The 15,984-nt window shown below is 48.3% G+C and overlaps 8 protein-coding genes across 8 annotated transcripts; 4 read left to right on the top strand and 4 right to left on the bottom strand.

Moving 5' to 3' along the window:
* Window positions 1-149: 149 nt before the first annotated feature.
* Window positions 150-2,132, bottom strand: BABINDRAFT_8789 (uncharacterized protein; the record flags this gene model as incomplete). The annotated part of the gene is made up of 2 exons (XM_019132859.1): window positions 150-945; window positions 1,162-2,132. The coding sequence occupies 2 exons, from the start codon at window positions 2,130-2,132 to the stop codon at window positions 150-152; spliced, it is 1,767 nt and encodes a 588-aa protein (XP_018984533.1).
* Window positions 2,133-3,184: 1,052 nt separating this feature from the next.
* Window positions 3,185-3,404, bottom strand: BABINDRAFT_162245 (uncharacterized protein). Its single transcript, XM_019129243.1, has one exon. The coding sequence runs from the start codon at window positions 3,366-3,368 to the stop codon at window positions 3,201-3,203; it is 168 nt and encodes a 55-aa protein (XP_018984534.1). The 5' UTR covers window positions 3,369-3,404; the 3' UTR covers window positions 3,185-3,200.
* Window positions 3,405-3,852: 448 nt separating this feature from the next.
* BABINDRAFT_162246 (uncharacterized protein) lies at window positions 3,853-5,252 on the top strand. Its single transcript, XM_019129244.1, has one exon. It carries the CDS (start codon window positions 4,295-4,297, stop codon window positions 5,156-5,158), a length of 864 nt encoding a protein of 287 aa, XP_018984535.1. The 5' UTR covers window positions 3,853-4,294; the 3' UTR covers window positions 5,159-5,252.
* Window positions 5,253-5,331: 79 nt separating this feature from the next.
* CDA2 (chitin deacetylase) lies at window positions 5,332-6,881 on the top strand. Its single transcript, XM_019129245.1, has one exon. The coding sequence runs from the start codon at window positions 5,752-5,754 to the stop codon at window positions 6,766-6,768; it is 1,017 nt and encodes a 338-aa protein (XP_018984536.1). The 5' UTR covers window positions 5,332-5,751; the 3' UTR covers window positions 6,769-6,881.
* A 377-nt stretch (window positions 6,882-7,258) lies between these two features.
* On the top strand, window positions 7,259-8,673 carry ELA1 (elongin A). Its single transcript, XM_019129246.1, has one exon. It carries the CDS (start codon window positions 7,387-7,389, stop codon window positions 8,602-8,604), a length of 1,218 nt encoding a protein of 405 aa, XP_018984537.1. The 5' UTR covers window positions 7,259-7,386; the 3' UTR covers window positions 8,605-8,673.
* Window positions 8,674-9,030: 357 nt separating this feature from the next.
* On the bottom strand, window positions 9,031-9,912 carry RPP1 (RNA-binding RNA processing protein; the record flags this gene model as incomplete). Its single annotated transcript, XM_019131868.1, has 1 exon — window positions 9,031-9,912. One exon carries the CDS (start codon window positions 9,910-9,912, stop codon window positions 9,031-9,033), a length of 882 nt encoding a protein of 293 aa, XP_018984538.1.
* A 691-nt stretch (window positions 9,913-10,603) lies between these two features.
* Window positions 10,604-11,404, top strand: BABINDRAFT_26961 (uncharacterized protein; the record flags this gene model as incomplete). The annotated part of the gene is made up of 1 exon (XM_019131395.1): window positions 10,604-11,404. A coding segment is annotated over one exon (801 nt), but the record flags the coding sequence as incomplete, so codon positions are not given.
* A 1,166-nt stretch (window positions 11,405-12,570) lies between these two features.
* Window positions 12,571-13,509, bottom strand: DOT6 (Dot6p; the record flags this gene model as incomplete). The annotated part of the gene is made up of 1 exon (XM_019130533.1): window positions 12,571-13,509. One exon carries the CDS (start codon window positions 13,507-13,509, stop codon window positions 12,571-12,573), a length of 939 nt encoding a protein of 312 aa, XP_018984540.1.
* Window positions 13,510-15,984: the final 2,475 nt, after the last annotated feature.

Below are 15,984 nucleotides of genomic sequence, written 5' to 3' on the forward strand. Positions count from 1 at the left end.
ATCGTCTTTCCCCACTTCAGATATTGGTAAGGGGTATATATCTACAACTAAAATGATCAATGTCTCATCTAGTTGGCGGATATATGGTACTACAAGTTTATGTGCGGTTCAATTTGGGTATATATTATTCTACATTCTCATCTAAACATTCATCCACTTTTCTGCTCCTCAATCTTGATGGCATTCTCACTGAGCCAGCCCTTGATGCTGGCCACATCCTCTGCCCCACCGCTGCCGATCCCACGGTGCTTCACCGCCTCACAGATCCATTCTGTCTCGTATTGATGCTCCTCCAGGATCAAATCTACCATAAACTTCTTCCTCGTGGCTGTCTCATCCACACAAAATGCAAACCATGCGTCCTGTTGGGACCTAACTCCTCCTGGGATAAAGGGAATCTGGGTGAGCAAATCGTTCTGAATGTGCCCCAAGACATTGGAAATAGGGTCGCGAGATTTTAACCCAGAGGAGACACATTCTAAATTCTTGCACCACGACGACCCACAACCCCTTGTCGCCTGAATCATGTAACGTCTCTCAAACCTCGACTTGAGTTTTGTGTAGTCCGGATCGTAGACAGAGGAATATGACGGACCAAAGCAAATGTCACAGAGGGCATACTCGTTGACACTTCTGGTGTGGATGCAGTTTACGTTATGGCACTTGACTGGTTTTGGTTTCGCTATGCGGTTCATGTCGTGGATCTTCAAGTGCGAGGCAAAGTCCTTTTGTTTTATGGGCTGGTGGCACTTGTAGCAATCTGTGGTTTTGTTCCCGCAGTCACTTTCATGGTGAGTCAAGCCCTGGAGCTTATCCTGGGGGGTCGCCAAACCTTGCGGTAAGAGAAGGCGGCAGAACTGGCATTCGTGAAGCTTTTCCGCGCATTCCACTGCTTTGTGACGGGCCAAAGAGAAGTACTCAGTAAAGCTTTCATTGCACTGGCAGCTGTGGTGGGTGTGGAAGAGGAAGTTATGCATGGTTTGAGAATCAATTGAATCACCGGTGAATGAGTCATGCTCACAGTGCCAATGTTCTGTTGGAATAGTTTTAGTGAATATTTGTCCGCATTCACACTTGGCAAGGTTTTTCTTGCAGTTAAGTTCGTGGAGAAAGAAAGATTGGCGAGACACCAAGGCCAAACAGTTTCCACACCTGACATACCCCGCTGGAATCTCTTCGGAGCCCGTGTCTGTGTCTGGGAAGATGGAGACGGAGAATGTCGCGAGGGCTTTCTCTGGGCTTGGTGAATATTGAGTAATAAACACAGATCGGTGGTTCATGAGTAGGGAATCCGCTAACGGGATACGTATTTGCTTCGTTTCCATGTTGGACCATATAAACGTATTTGGACTGACAAATTCATCCACGGAAACAACCAAACCCGGTCCCTCTTTCAGTTCAGAAGCAATGCTTATCTGGAGTATCTCCTGTGGGCGGGACGCCACGTATTCGCTGACATCAAACTGATACTTCACTGAGTCAGTAATAGGAACCACCTCATCCAACTTTATCGCTATTTCGGAAACTTCCAGACCCTTGTCTAGCATCTTCTGTGCATTGTCATCGTTCAACGGCACAATTTCAAGAGAGACATCCGTGTCGACAATGCACACTGTTAGCGCTGGTTCCACTGTATCCACCAACAAACGGTACTCTTCTTCCACCAATTGGCCTTCAAGCAACCTCGTTTGCTTACCAGAGCCCACCACCAACACATCGCCCTGTGTTAGCGTTGTGTATGCATTGTTCAAGCGCGATTCTAAAAAGTATTTCCAGTTGGAAACCGGGTAATCGGCATCTAGCGGCTTCACAACCAATCTGGTACCCTTTGGAACCGATTTTTCACTCGACAAGGTGAGTGTGACCTCACTGCCAGCCTCTGCGCCTAACTTCTCCTGGATGATTCGGGGAAGATGGATTGCCCCTTCGGCAGCGGTGAACTCCCTGGTCCCAATAAACGTCGTCTCGCCCAGTGCGGTACTTATCTGGAAAATTAACGGCGTGGGCAACTCGGAGGACGCCTCGAGCAATTGCTCGAGCACTGAGGCCGGGAGAACAGCCTTATCGGAAAGCGGCGGTAGACTCAATGCTGGTAATTCCACCACCAACAGCGTGGAAAAGGGTTTAAACATGGTAGGTGAAGGTTTTCTTTCTTACAGGGGAGTTAGGGATGTTATTGATTGGACCGTGAATATATACAACCAGGAAATAACTGTGAGCTAAGCTGACAAATATGAGCCATCTTCCAGTCTCATCGCCACATATCGCAGTATACAGGATATTATCACCTGTACATAATTATGTCACGTGAATATCACGAGAGACACAATGTTCCCCCCAGCGTCTTCCTTGGCTTTAGAGCACATTCAAAATCCGTAAAGACAAGCCGGCCGCCACTCGGAAGACAAGTTTTAAGGTCAAGGAAATAGAACGCAAATACAATCCGAAGAACGACCAAACCATAAACTGTCGGCTATCCGATGTTAGCCTTAAAACCGCATTCTTGAAGAAAAAAAAATAACACCTCAGCGGGAGCTATGTCACGAGCATTGGAGGGTAATCTTACGCTGTTGGGTAGAAGATCCTTCTGAAAAACATTGATTTTGGTGTGATATGTTGAGACACGCGTATAAGATAGTGTCAATTAGCACATAATCGATCCCATGTTCAGGCTGAAAGTATAACACTTTCGTAAACCTTTTTCATTCCGTGACCTCCTTAAGGTTACACAAACGCAGAGGTCAGCCGGGAAAAGAGGGGATTATGCGGGCTTGGGGCTCAGGGTCTGCAGAGATGGTGTGCGAAGCTTAATGGTCCCCGCTCTTCCTGAGGTTCCAGCCTCCACTACTTTTTTTAGGTTATCATTAATATAAATTGATCAGCACAGGTCATGTTCAAAGGGTGGAAACACTCTCTGGTCTCATACCAGCTTGAAATTGCCTAGAGGCTGCGTGTTTCAGTAGATGTATTCGAGTTTCGTACCTCTAACATACTGATCATATTCTAACGGAGATACACTGATTCCCACCGTGCTGACTGAAAATCTGAATGTACATGCGGCTGAAACTGTGTATTGACTGACCGAATGCACAAGTGAGACTACCACAAAAGTATGTAGGCGTGCAAACTCCAATGGACAAGTTGGCACTTAAATGGACAGAAATCTTTCTGGAAGGGGCTCTTCAGTCCAGAGTTCAACTTCAAAAATCCACTCGTAAATCGTCGCACATGCGTGCTTGGCCATCGTCTAAGCTTGCATGGGTAGGTTCATTGAACCACGGTCGGTACAGGTTCTTTATGACGCTGTCCACCGTATTCCACAGGGCGATCGAGTTACAGTCCCCGCCTGGAACTTTGAAATCAGCCATCGGTACGCTAATATTCCATCTGGTTTATAGAATTATCGATTCCGGCGTATTTCTGGCCAGCCCGCTCTGCATAGCCTGGGGCACTCCTTACCTGCGGCACGAGAAACCTTGTAGTTATCTTTCGTCGTAGCTCTGTTCCACACCTGTCAAGACTAGGCGGGCATTTAGAGCTCCTTACAGTAGTTGGATTAGCTGCGCATTCCGCAGTACTAAATGGTCGTAATAAGCCACCGGCAGTGGTGAAGGGGAAGAAGGTCATGCGCGGTTACGTAAATTTGCCCCCCCGCATTACCCTTTTAAGTTCACCTCAATAACCGCTCACGCATAGCCTTAAGCCGAAATATGCTGGTTCCACCATTCTCCGAACGGCTCCGCCAAAAGATAACGATATTAGGAATAGTGTACTGTGGTAACTTCCGGGAAAATGGGCATCTATGACCCTGGTGAGAGGGAATTCTCTTCCGCGGTTAGTATTGCCTGTCATCGAATATGCCTTGACTAAAAGTAGAACACTTGGTTATAAATGATTTACTACTGCGTTTGTTCAACCATATTTTACAGCTCAATATATCATACCTGAGCTATTTTTTCGTGTGTCAGACACGGTGCCTTCTGAAAATTCACATAGGCAACAACATTGTGTCTACCAAAACGTGTCATCGCTATAACTATCACAGTCCCACTGATAATGCGCAGCAACCCAAATCATGCATGCATGTATGGCCAGGCTCTTGATCTAAATTCAAAGGTGCGTTGACTTGATTCAGATCACCACAATTTTCTAAATCTTATTGTGCTAATATATAGTCTTATAAATCCGCCAGTTTTGACCCCAGACTTTTTTCTTATTCCCGTACTTTATCGCAATTTTTTCTCGCCGTGTAATAAAACCGTTTCCGTATACCAGAGAAATCAATATATATAACATGACTTCACCAAGAGGCTCCTCCTCCCATCTGGTGTTTTCACCTACGTTTCAGAACACTCTTTTGACAGTGCCTTCACTGTCTATCTCTCCACCTAGGTCGGTCCCATCCGGACACAAGAGGTCGTCTTCATCGTCGCACTCCGTCCCTCGACTCGGTAACTCCGACTTGGAGCATTGCCTTCTGCCGAAACTGTCTGCGAGCCATATGGCGGACGCTTACAGGTTCGGTTCGTCCCCCATTTCAACCTCCAGCAGGAGGTATTCGAGTGACTACGAAGCTGGCCCGTATCCCGTGTACGTTCACCCGGGGCGCATCCAGTCTCCACCGTATTCACACTCGGCCTCCTCCGCTAAGCCGTTGGCCCCGCCTGATCTGCCATTCACACACCACCAGTACACCCTCAGCTCGCCGACAAGTATTAGAAGCTCGGATCCGCATCTTCGCAGCTCATCTATCCGTAGGTTGAGCAACGAAGAGATTATTGATGCGATGGAAAAGGAGCAAGACGCGATTGTATTGCGATTGACCAGAGAGATTATGCAATTGAAAGAGGAGAACAAGATGTTGAGACAGCAGCAGCACAACCACCTGCCCTCGTTCTGCCAGTCTCTGCAACACACGTTCCAGTCACGAAGCCGTTCTTCGTCCGTAATGTCCAATGTGGGTAACAATATAGCTCTGTCTGCTCGAAACAGCGTTGCGGGCGACGCATTTGGGCCTCTTTCCGTCTCTACCAACACAACAGCCCCGGGCCTGGTGTCCTCCAGCTCCGCGAGTGCAAAGTTGAGACGTGGCAGCAATTTGGGCATTAATTCAAGTGGTGAAGCCGGATTTCATCAGTCGCTACTCAGCGAGATTTGATAGATTTTTTAAGGGCACATGCTAGTATGGCAGGGAAGCCGCTAGTCTCAAATATTACCCATATGGTTGTATATATTTGGTATGGATTTATTGGATATTAATGATAATATTAACGTAGATCCAAACGTTCGTATTTAAATCCGAAAGTCCATTATGTTTGGACTAAAGGTTTTGCCGAAAGCTCAATTGGGTGCAGAGTTGGTCTTCCTCTCCTCGGGGCTAAAAAGAAATCAGCTGGACATGTTTGGGTGTTTGACTGTATATACGCTTGTTATCTACATCGCCTGATTCAAGACTGCATAGGATATGCCTAATCAGACATCTGTGGCCCTTTTTGCAAGATCAAGGCTCGCCATCTATGCTTCTCTGAAAGACGTGCATATGCATTCCCAACCCTCTGTTTGTGGCACCCAAAGCATGGCTCTCGGCGTTCTCACCCTATATCAAGCCTATGGTTAGACATGCGATAATGCAAATACGGCGGACCTCTCTCATATGAACCACTGTAATAATGCTGATAGCACAATAGAATACGATTGGCTCCATTACACAGAAAACACAACACAACCTCAGCTCGAATCAATACCTCAGCTATGAAACCGTTTACGTATTTGGCTTCGGGAATCCTCTCTGGAACGGCTTTGGGATATACACTTCCGGTGGAAGTGAACACCATGAACCACCAAAAGGCGGACGAACGCCCGCCAGAATCTCCCCAAGCGTTTGAAAGTCTCAATATCCATAACCAAGACGGAGATAAATCGCCCGTTGGGTTTAATCCAGTTCTACAGGCTCAACAACCATTTCCCGTGTGGTTGACAGAGGTTACTGGCTTGACCGAATGGCCAGGTCTCGATCCTCCCTATATTCCTCTCGATTTCATCGATATGAATGCCATTCCAAAGTTCCCAGCCCACGACTTTGGGGTATGCCCACCCGTCCGAGACAGCTGCTCGTTCGATTGCTACAAGTGTGTGGCCTTCGATGACGTTTACACGTGTCCAAAGCTATCGCAAACCTTTGACGATGGTCCCTCCCCTGCCACACCCAAGTTGTTGGATCACTTGCAGAACCCCTCCACCTTCTTCACCTTGGGCACCAACGTAGTGCGATTTCCCGATGTCTACCTCCAGATTATGGCCAAGGGGCACGTTATGGCCTCGCATACCTGGGGCCACCGCTTCTTGCCAGCATTATCCAACGAGGATATTATTGCCCAGATCCAGTGGTCGGTTTGGGCCATGAACGCCACAGGAAACCATTTACCAAAGTGGTTCAGGCCACCGTACGGAGGTACCGATGACAGGGTGAGGTACATTGTACGCCAGTTTGGCATGCAGTCAGTCTTATGGGACTTGGACAGCTTTGACTGGCAGTTGGTTTCGAATGAGCGCACGGAGACCGAGATCTATGGGGACGCAAGGGCCTGGGTGGCGAAGAGGCCCAAGTCTGGATTGATATTGGAACATGACGGGCTTATTCGGACGGTGAATGCGGCGATAGAGGTGAATAAGATCATTGGACGCGACCAGTTGACGGTTCCTCAGTGTGTTGGGGGTATAAACTATATCAAGGAGTTTAAAAAGTCGTGGTGGCGGACCCCGTGGTGAGGTTGAAAAAGAGACAGGCCTAAGGGATGGGGACTCAAATCTTTACTAGCCTCGCCTAAACTGTAAGCATTTCTGATTTTTCTATAATTTTTTTTTTTTGCTTATTTGACTTAATCATATTATCTTTATCCTCTGCTTGCTAATGAGCCTTCCTATAAATGGCTAACTAAATGGAAGATTCGGACCAGTCCGGTATAACCGTGCTGGGTAAACTCCCGCGCCATACTGTTAGTCGGTGAAGTCATAATTTAAATCCATTAAGCTTTGTTTCGGTATTGAATAGAATTTCTGGTCTGCTATATCCCCAAGTATACAAGACCTCATTTTCTGGTGTCTGTCTCATTAATACCTAAATACAACATTTCCGGTACTATTGTTATCTATGACCCTACCTAATCAGCAGAATTGTCTCAGCCGCGCCAGCTACTGCATGCAGGGAAAAAAGGTTTTGCCAAAGACAATTTGTTTCTTAACCCCATAGCACTCATCGTACAACCTAATCACCCACCAGTTAGCTCCCTCAGAAAATAAAATCCCATGAGCAGAATCTATGCGCCGCTAGCAGAGCCTCGGCGGCTCCTTCCGTTAAAGGAGATTGCGCGAATAAAATGTTTAGAAATGGCCAAATCCATATTCGACGTGGGAAACGCGCCGTTCTATCTCGTGGAACCGATTCTCCTCAAAATGACAGCAAAGCAGCTCAACTTGGTCGAGGAATCGTCGCCACACCTCCAGCAGGACACCTCGGTCATCTGGCAGAACTTGATCTGCAAGGACTTTCCCGATCGCCCGATTGTGGATAACATGTTTGCGGATGGATCGATGCGCGCCGTGCCGAAAGCTGAAACAAAGGCTGCCCGCAAAAAGTTCCGCCTCATGGCAAAACGGTCACTGGTACGCGAGCTGGGCTCCGCACCTGCCTCATACAAGGACTTGTACTACCAGTACAAACGCGAGCTAGAGGACTTCCATAAAGACTCGGCGTCGCGGTTGAAACTCGCAACGCAAAAGTTCCAGTCGCTGAAGCCGAGCATTATTGAGATCCCCACACACGAAATTATCCGCAGACCCACTGGAAGCTCCAAGCGTGCCCAGTCGCAGTCATTGTGGGCGATGGGGACATCAATGCCGCGCACCGGCGGATACATGACCCCAGCAAACAGCAACAGGTGTTCCATCATCAAAAAGGCGAAGAAAGGCTTAGAGGGTCGAAGCTTGATGTTTACCGATCCCAAGGTGAAGGCCCCTAGGGTAGGGGGGCTAGCCACGCTGGTGGCTCCGTACCTCAGCATGCTTCCGGGGTTGGTTGATAAGAAGGCCGGGCCGATTATAACACAACCACTAGCCCGGCCATCCGCACGAAAGTTCCAGCCGACTGAGTTGGCGAGAATAATGAGTGCAAAGGCCACAGAGGCCATCACTGTTGCCAAGAGTCATCGAAGCCCCATGCCGCAGGTTTCCAGCAGTTTACCAAATATACCTGTTAAACCAGCGGCGCTGCCTATCCGTGCCCCGGTTCATGGTCACATCACTGTTCCAGAAGCACGCAAGCGCCCAAAAGAGACAGTCTCGATTTTTCACAATATAAAGAGAGCACCGGTACAGACTTCAAGACCGCCGCCAGTTCCTGCCCCAAGACCAGTTTTGAGAACTGCCGACCCAGTCGTGCAACCCTCCGTCGGAATTTCCGAGTCAAGAGCAAAACAAGCGGCTGGCATTGAAATGATGGACTCTGTCAGCAACCTGAGCATAAAAGAAATGAAGCGCAAAAAAAAGGCGGAGCCTGTCGAGATGGTGACCACGTTCAAGAAGTTCAAGTCAAGTGTTTTCAAATAGGGTAATGATTAATTAATGTTGCATAGTGAGAAGTAGAGTGGGAATAATTGCCGCTGATTCATGTATAAGTTGATCGATGGAATAGTTACTTGTGGGGAGTGTTGCAGAGCATTCCCAAGGCTTGTTGTTTCAAGCTGTGAACTTGTTGCTTCAAGCTGTAAACTTGAGTGATCTGCTTTCAGCTAGAATTTTCCTTCCTTAAACTGAAGTAATGCGTGTGTGTTACGTCGTAAAATTCGTTCAATAAATTAGCCCATCCCGTAAAACATAATATCTATCGATTTTTTAGTCTATTCGGATCTGGTTTATTCCATCTCCGGTAACTTGTTTATATTCCGAAATCTCGAGCTCGCACTGGACCAATTAACCCTACCCCCAGTGCACTAGTCCTGCAAAATTATTTATTCTAATATACACGGGCTTTGCTCAATGCTTTGCCAACTCCTTCTGTCTCTTCATGAGATTTCCGCTGGGAGTGTCACCCAACTTTCGGCGCTTCGGAGCGTCTATCGTCGCGCGCAAGCTCTCGTACTGTCCCACAATAACTGTCTGCTTGTAGCTCTGACCACGCAAGCGCCCGCTCAACACAACCTTGCTCGGGACCTCGGTCATGGCGGCCTTGCACCGCGAGTGGTCCAAATCAAGCAAAATGAGTAAGTTGCACACGTCGAAGCTACCGCGGCACTGCAAGGGGCTGGCAGCGCCCGAGGATAACACCAAGCCGCGCGAACGCGACGCGCGGATGATGCTCGCGGCGTTGTTAAAAAACTGTCTGCGCGACTGCAGCGCGGCCGTGGAAACAGTCACGCCGTCGGCGTAGCCCGCGGGTCCTGCGATGGCTGGGCTATATACGACCTCGAACTTGATACCCTTCTCGATGGCTGCGCCCACGGTCTTGTGTCTCAAGAAGCAGGGCAATCTCTCGGCGTAGTTGAACGTGATGATGTCGATGTCCAAATTGGTGACCGCCAAGAGCAATGCCTTTTCCGTGCGCGGACATACGGCCACGATATCGAACGCGGAGCTGAGCTTTGCCACGCCTTGGCCCTGGGACGGGTCATCAATGAGGAGAGTAACCCGAGTGAAAAGGTTCAAGCGGGTCTGGAACTCGCCCACAAGCGATAGGTCGATAGGGTTAGGGTTTTGCGGGATCTTGGCGCCCTGTTCCACGATGAAGTTGAGCGCGACGTGGGTGTAGCCGAGCTCCTCCAACATTGCAAGCGTGTTTTTGAGCGTCACAATCGCCTGGGCCGTTGGCGGGGCTGTGAAGGTGGTTTGCGGCCACGGCACGTTCAAATCGAATAGCATAATGAGGAGGTTTGTGCGGATGAAGTGTAACGGCATGGTGAAAAAACGTCTAAAAAATTATCGTGCAGGAGCGGAGCTAGAAGGGGATAAGCGAACGGCGAGTCATATCGGCAAGTCATATCGGTCCCGCTCTGTTGAGAAGGGTGATTGCTAAGATGGAGAATTATAGTTTGGAAAATGATACAAACTGAGGCTCCACTAATTCCTTTTAGAGCTTGAATGGCAGCTGGTGTAAATCTTTCGTGGCTCGCCTATGATGGCGAGGCTTCTGTGGACGTGCAAATGCTTATACTCGAAAGCCCATCCAAATATATCTAATGTATTTTATAATCGATGCTTTACCCAATATGCTTTCTCAGTCCAGCGTCTCAGCCTGGAGTCAACCGTCTTACCTATTTCTCCCAGGTCAACTCCCATACCGGCGTGTGCGGAAGCGCCACTGTGGCGTCACTGTGACAGAGCTGCAGTGGCGTTGTGGCGCAACCTAATTGGGCATAGCGGGGGCGTACGACATCTCCAGCCTGCCTCAACCGATCTTCCATGGTGTTCCACATTTGTCATCAACTCCGCCACTTTGCCACTGAAAATATATATAAAGAAAACCCCATTTCCGTATACAACCCACCGTATCCCTAGTCTATGGCATACGTCTACCAAAAACCACGTCATGTTGTTATCACCTTCACCTAAAGACCAGTCCATCATGGACATTGGCAAGCACTGCCAGTACTGCAACCAGCTCGACTTTCTCCCATTCACATGCCCCCACTGCAAACTCACGCTCTGCTTAGATCACCAAAAGGTCGATGCCCACAAATGCGCCGAAAATCCGTTCGAAAAGACCCGGTCGGTGTCTCCGGTGTCTCATTTACCCTCATCCAAGACGCTCTTTCCGGATAGGTCGAAGCACAAGGAGCAGCTTGACAAGGAGATCGCATATCTCCAGGCAAATCCTAAGCCCACTTCGCTAGCGACGTCCAATTCCACGCCATTGCAACGGGTGAGGAAATTCCTCTCCAAGAGTAAAGATAAGAGCACGTTTAAAGGAACGGGCATTTTCGGGATCAAGCTCGGCAAAGCCAAACCAGAAACTACTCCTATTGCCGTGTATCCCTCCACTAAGGAAGTTCTAGTGCTACGGAGAGAAGCCAAGGGTGACGCTAAGGTGTTGGCGGCGGATAGGGTCTACGTCTGGGCGGTTTTCGTTCCGGATGCGGGGTCTGAGGCGGTTCGGGAGACGATACCGCTCTGGATCAGCAAGAAATGGCCTGTAGGACGGGCCTTGGATGCCCTCGCGGCGCTGCTCAAGATCAGAAACGTTAATAACTCCGTCACCGACAAACTGCAGCGGTTGACCATCTGCCGACAGGCCCGGAAGGGTGAGAAGCGGATTATCGATGTGGACGATGACGGCGAGTTGGTAGAGGTGAGCACTTCGGGGCGCTGTGAGCGCGAGTTCAAGGACGGGGATACGTTGTATGTGGTCAGAGGTGGTAATTCCTGAATATGAGTGCTGAATGGGTTCTGTGCCATCTTGAATTCTAGAGAAGTTTTAGATGGCACTAAAGGTGTAAATTAGAGAGATAATAGCTCGATAGGGTTTTTTCTGTAGAAACTATTGGCATGTTTCGGATCCGGGATGGTTTAGTTTTCTTTGAAAGGCTGAAATCGCATGTATGAGTTGAGCTAGAATCTGTGGGTGGTCATTATAAGGGTTGCCTAAGGCCTAGTTGTTAGGTTTAATGTGTGTCCAGCAGAGGAGCGGTTCAATACGACCTAGCCATCGAGGGGGATGCTCTGAGTGTCCATATTGACTCTGATACCTGCTTACAGCCTCCGCCCTTCGAAGCCCCAGCTCCGCCCAATTAATTGTGGTTTCTCAGAATGATTCAAGCACACTCAGTAGATAGTGTAATATTCGTATTTCGCTTGCCCTGATTATTTCCAAAAAAAATTCTATACCACAGATCTCCAGTCCAGTACCAAAGCCACTGGTGTCTATCCTATATAACGCGGTCCAAAGCGTGCACAGTAGCCTGAGGAAGAATGCTTTCGGGGCCACCAACTATGCACAATTTCGCATGTACCTACCTTCCATCTACAGTTCAATGGCGGTAAATGACATGCAAAAATATCTTTAAGGCAGTGGTTTACGTCTCAAGCCCCTTTTGGCGCCGGCAGTATTGCCTTAGAACAGTGGCTCTTGGCGCCTGTCCTTAATAAATCTGCTTGGAGATAGATAAAGCCTAGATCAAAGCTAGCATTTAATCATCCACAAGCGGCTGCCCGTTAACAGTGCTTGTAAAGCATATGGTTATTCTCTCGGTATGACCCAGCACATTCTTCTTGTCTTCAGTGAAGGATCAACCTTGTCGTCCCATAACACACAACACAACATGGGCACATCACGGAACACACCGTTGTAATCTCAATATGGGTATCAAGATATCAAGCATTCAGGCTATCGATAAGTATCGAAGTATATCATATCCTCAGGATCCTAGTGATCAAAACATCACACCGGAGTATCAGAGTACCATCACAGTACAGCACCCTCGGATGGCATCCAACATGCCTGCATTGTCTCACTATCTGCAATCCAGCTCGATAAATGGTGCAACTTGTATATCAACATAGGTTGCAAAGTTGTTTTTCAGTCTAAAGCGCCACACTCTTCTCACCAATACTCGACGATCTTTCACCTAATACCGGCGCCTGGCCGTAGGATGCGATCGGCGCGGGAACTCCGGCCGCCGAAACCCCCTCGAGCATGTCGATTCTGCCCCAGATGTCGCCCTCGGAGCGAGTGGGAAGCAAAATGCTCAACTCGGCAAACGAAAGTTCGCGCTTGCGTCGGTACAACAACAACTCATCTTCGTCCTTCAGCCAGGGAATCGCCGGCGCCATGACCAACGTGCTGCCTAACGAGGCATTCGCAAGTGAGTTGCGGCGCAGAATATGCTTCAAGGACAACAGATGAGAGTGCTCTAGCGAGCCTAGCATCCCGAGGGACGACACACCGTGAGAGTGGGAAGGCCTAGCTGGCTCTGTGTTCTCGCTCTGTTCATCGTACAAACGACCTGCGTGTTGTTGGTAAAAGAGCGCAGTAGCTTCAAGGTCCGCCTGGGCCTGCAGGGGGGTTATGCTCGCACCACTCCACGGGAGAGATGGGCGGGGATCAGAACGAGAATCTAAGACTGGCGCCCGCTCCGGAGGGACAGACGCGGACATACGGCGCTCAGATGCCTCTGACGACTGGCGAGAAGTCACTGAAGTGGTGCTGGACTTGAATTGGGGCAACTGCGACAAGTTTTGGGCCTGTTGAGCCTCGGCAGCCCTCGGTGTGGATGTATCCTGGGCCGCAGAACGCGCCAAGCCTGAAGGTGCGGGCGCAGCGGGCAGTGTCTTGAGGGCACCAGAACGAAGACGTCTCCAACGGAACTGGCATGCATTTGGGGTGCGGTGGGAAAAATGTGCGGCGATTTCCTTCCAGCCCAACTTCTGCGTCTCTTTAAGGTGGCGCAAGAGGAGATCGTCTTGCGGGTCCCACGACGACGGGGTGCGCGAGAACACGCGAGTCAACTTGAGCTCAGACATCTTGCAGGGTTAGTACTGGGGGATAGGCAGGTAAAGGGATGTAACGGCGCGAGGCGGTGGGTTATCCGAGGACACTCTCAAGAAAACTAAAAAGTAACATACGGGATATTCTTTCTATGTATTTTCTTCGGTCGGGGATGTAACGGTAATGATTGGAAGGGAAACGTCACTGGAGTTGGCTGCGGTGGATGCTGAAATGAGAAAGTGTGAGCTCGTGTGTCGCGTCATTTTGATCTCTTGTCGTCCAACGTGGTTGAGGACGCGCGACCGAAGTTTGGTTGGGAGCCCCGCGCTGCCCCGCGATGAGCATCGCCTGCCGTTTTGAGGCGATACTAATTATGTGCGTGTTAGTATTGTGCCGTGCGCGTTACCCGTTCGACACATGCAGAGTCCGAGATGTAAGCCGAAGGTTGCGCCGATCTGTGAGATGATATTAATACGGGAGATGCCGTGATTGGTTTAGGGAAGGGACTATCTGGGGTTATTGTACGAGATTAAGAAGGTATGATCCGCTCCGCGGGTTAACCCAAAAATGGTATTTTAGGTGCTTCTACTAGTGAGATATCTGGCGTAGCCTTGGCTTAGCCGGTATCTTTATCCAGCTGCAGGGACCCGCTTCAGCCTTGAATATTAATTAGACGGTTGTGACCAAAACTTATTTCAAGGTCTTTGGGGGTGTAGTTTTCTCCGGTACCGCAGCCCTCTGTTGCGTTTGCTTTAATTGCAATTATTGTTAATACACATAAACCTGTACCGCTAAGGTTTCGGTCCCTATAGCTAAACAGAGTGAGCGGTACAGGTACCAGAACATGACCTCGGGTCCGCTATTCTCGGTTACAACTAGGATGGGATGCCTCATTGTCAGAGAGCTAACTACGCGCATGAGAGAGTCCTTCGGTGAACATATACTCTCGTGCTATAGCAATACACTTGCGTTGGTTTTTATCACTGCGATTTATTTACAAAATTGTATCTTACCGTAGTAGACTAGTGCTATTGCAAGCTTTTATGAAATTCTCATTCTTGGCTGTTCCACGTATTGAGTTTTAGCCGGGTGCTTCTGTGCTACATCAGGTTGTGGAACATTCTCTCCTGATACGCTAAGAGTATATCTCCTGGTAGGTATCGTTTACATTGATATATCACACAAAGGATATATAATAGTTATAAGCTAAGATCCATTAAATAAAAAAGGTGATACCTCAACACGATCTGTAAAACACTAATATAAAACCCCTAGATATTGACAGATCCAAAGTTCCGGCTCATCCTTCTAGACATATAGTAATAAGTACCACCGCTAGCAGCACCCATACACGCAACAAACAACAGAATCACCCAGCCCTTGTATCTCAAAAGATGTTTAACATTCTTCAAAGCAGAGGTCATCCGGGAATCCTTCTTATACTCGCGCGTTGGACGCTTTATTTCATCGTGGAACCAGTAATCTTCATAACTGTATAACAATGCACGCGCTGGTTCACCTTCGTGTCTATACCTATGTGATCTCATTTCTTCTACTGTGTATCCGAAATGGTTTCCGTCCTTCGCTATGCTTACCAGGTACTCCATCTCCTCCTGGCTCATTCGCCCCCCTTCCAAATATGCCACCAAGAATTTTTCTTTATCCGCGTTCACTGGGTATGTTTTAATCACTTCAGTAGTCTCAATCAAGGGCTTAAAAGTCCCACGGGGAATCCGGCGAAATTCCCATTCAAGGAATTTCGGGTTATAACGTAAGATCGGCCCTTCCGGTAACACCAACCACCGTTGATACTTGCCATTAATTCTGTACTGTACGGAATTAGCGACAGATTCCAACCCAAACAACTCTTCAACGCTTAGTAAATATGGTTGTGGGTCGTATTTCGGTCCAACGTAGTCTGACAACGTTGAGTTGATAATGAGGTTGGCATAACCAGTGGCAATTTGAGCAGCCGTGGCTTCCTCATCATAAGTGTATGCGTTGACCACCAAGGCCAACACAGAGGTGAAGATTACAATGGATAATGGATTCATAGTAGGGGAAAAAAGGTCATTGACGCTCAAAATTAGGGAATTTACGTTTGTTTTATAGACATTTCAGCAGTAAACCTTAAAATCACCCCTAGCCTTATCGGGAATTACGGCATACGGCTAGTTACGACGCACATGCATGTACATGAATTATGTATAAAGCTTAGTGTGAGTGACTGCGACAAAAGACGGAAAATATTCTATAAACCTGCCAACGTATAATATAAGTATATTAATGCCGATACTTTTAATAGTTCAGGTTGGGTGATTACTTGCTTGGAAAGGCTTAATCTGAAAGTACCATACCTGTAGAGCTGCACGGAAAGCTACTTTTTCAGTTAGTACTGGATGCACTAGCTGGATCCGGAAACTCGTCTCGGTAACAGGATGGAAATTGAGTGATTTTGTTGCAGCTATATACATGGGTCCTTTCAGTTTGATGTGCACTAGACTATAAGT

The sequence above is a fragment of the Babjeviella inositovora genome (assembly GCF_001661335.1).
Source record: "Babjeviella inositovora NRRL Y-12698 unplaced genomic scaffold BABINscaffold_8, whole genome shotgun sequence".
NCBI classification, from domain to species: domain Eukaryota; kingdom Fungi; phylum Ascomycota; class Pichiomycetes; order Serinales; genus Babjeviella; species Babjeviella inositovora.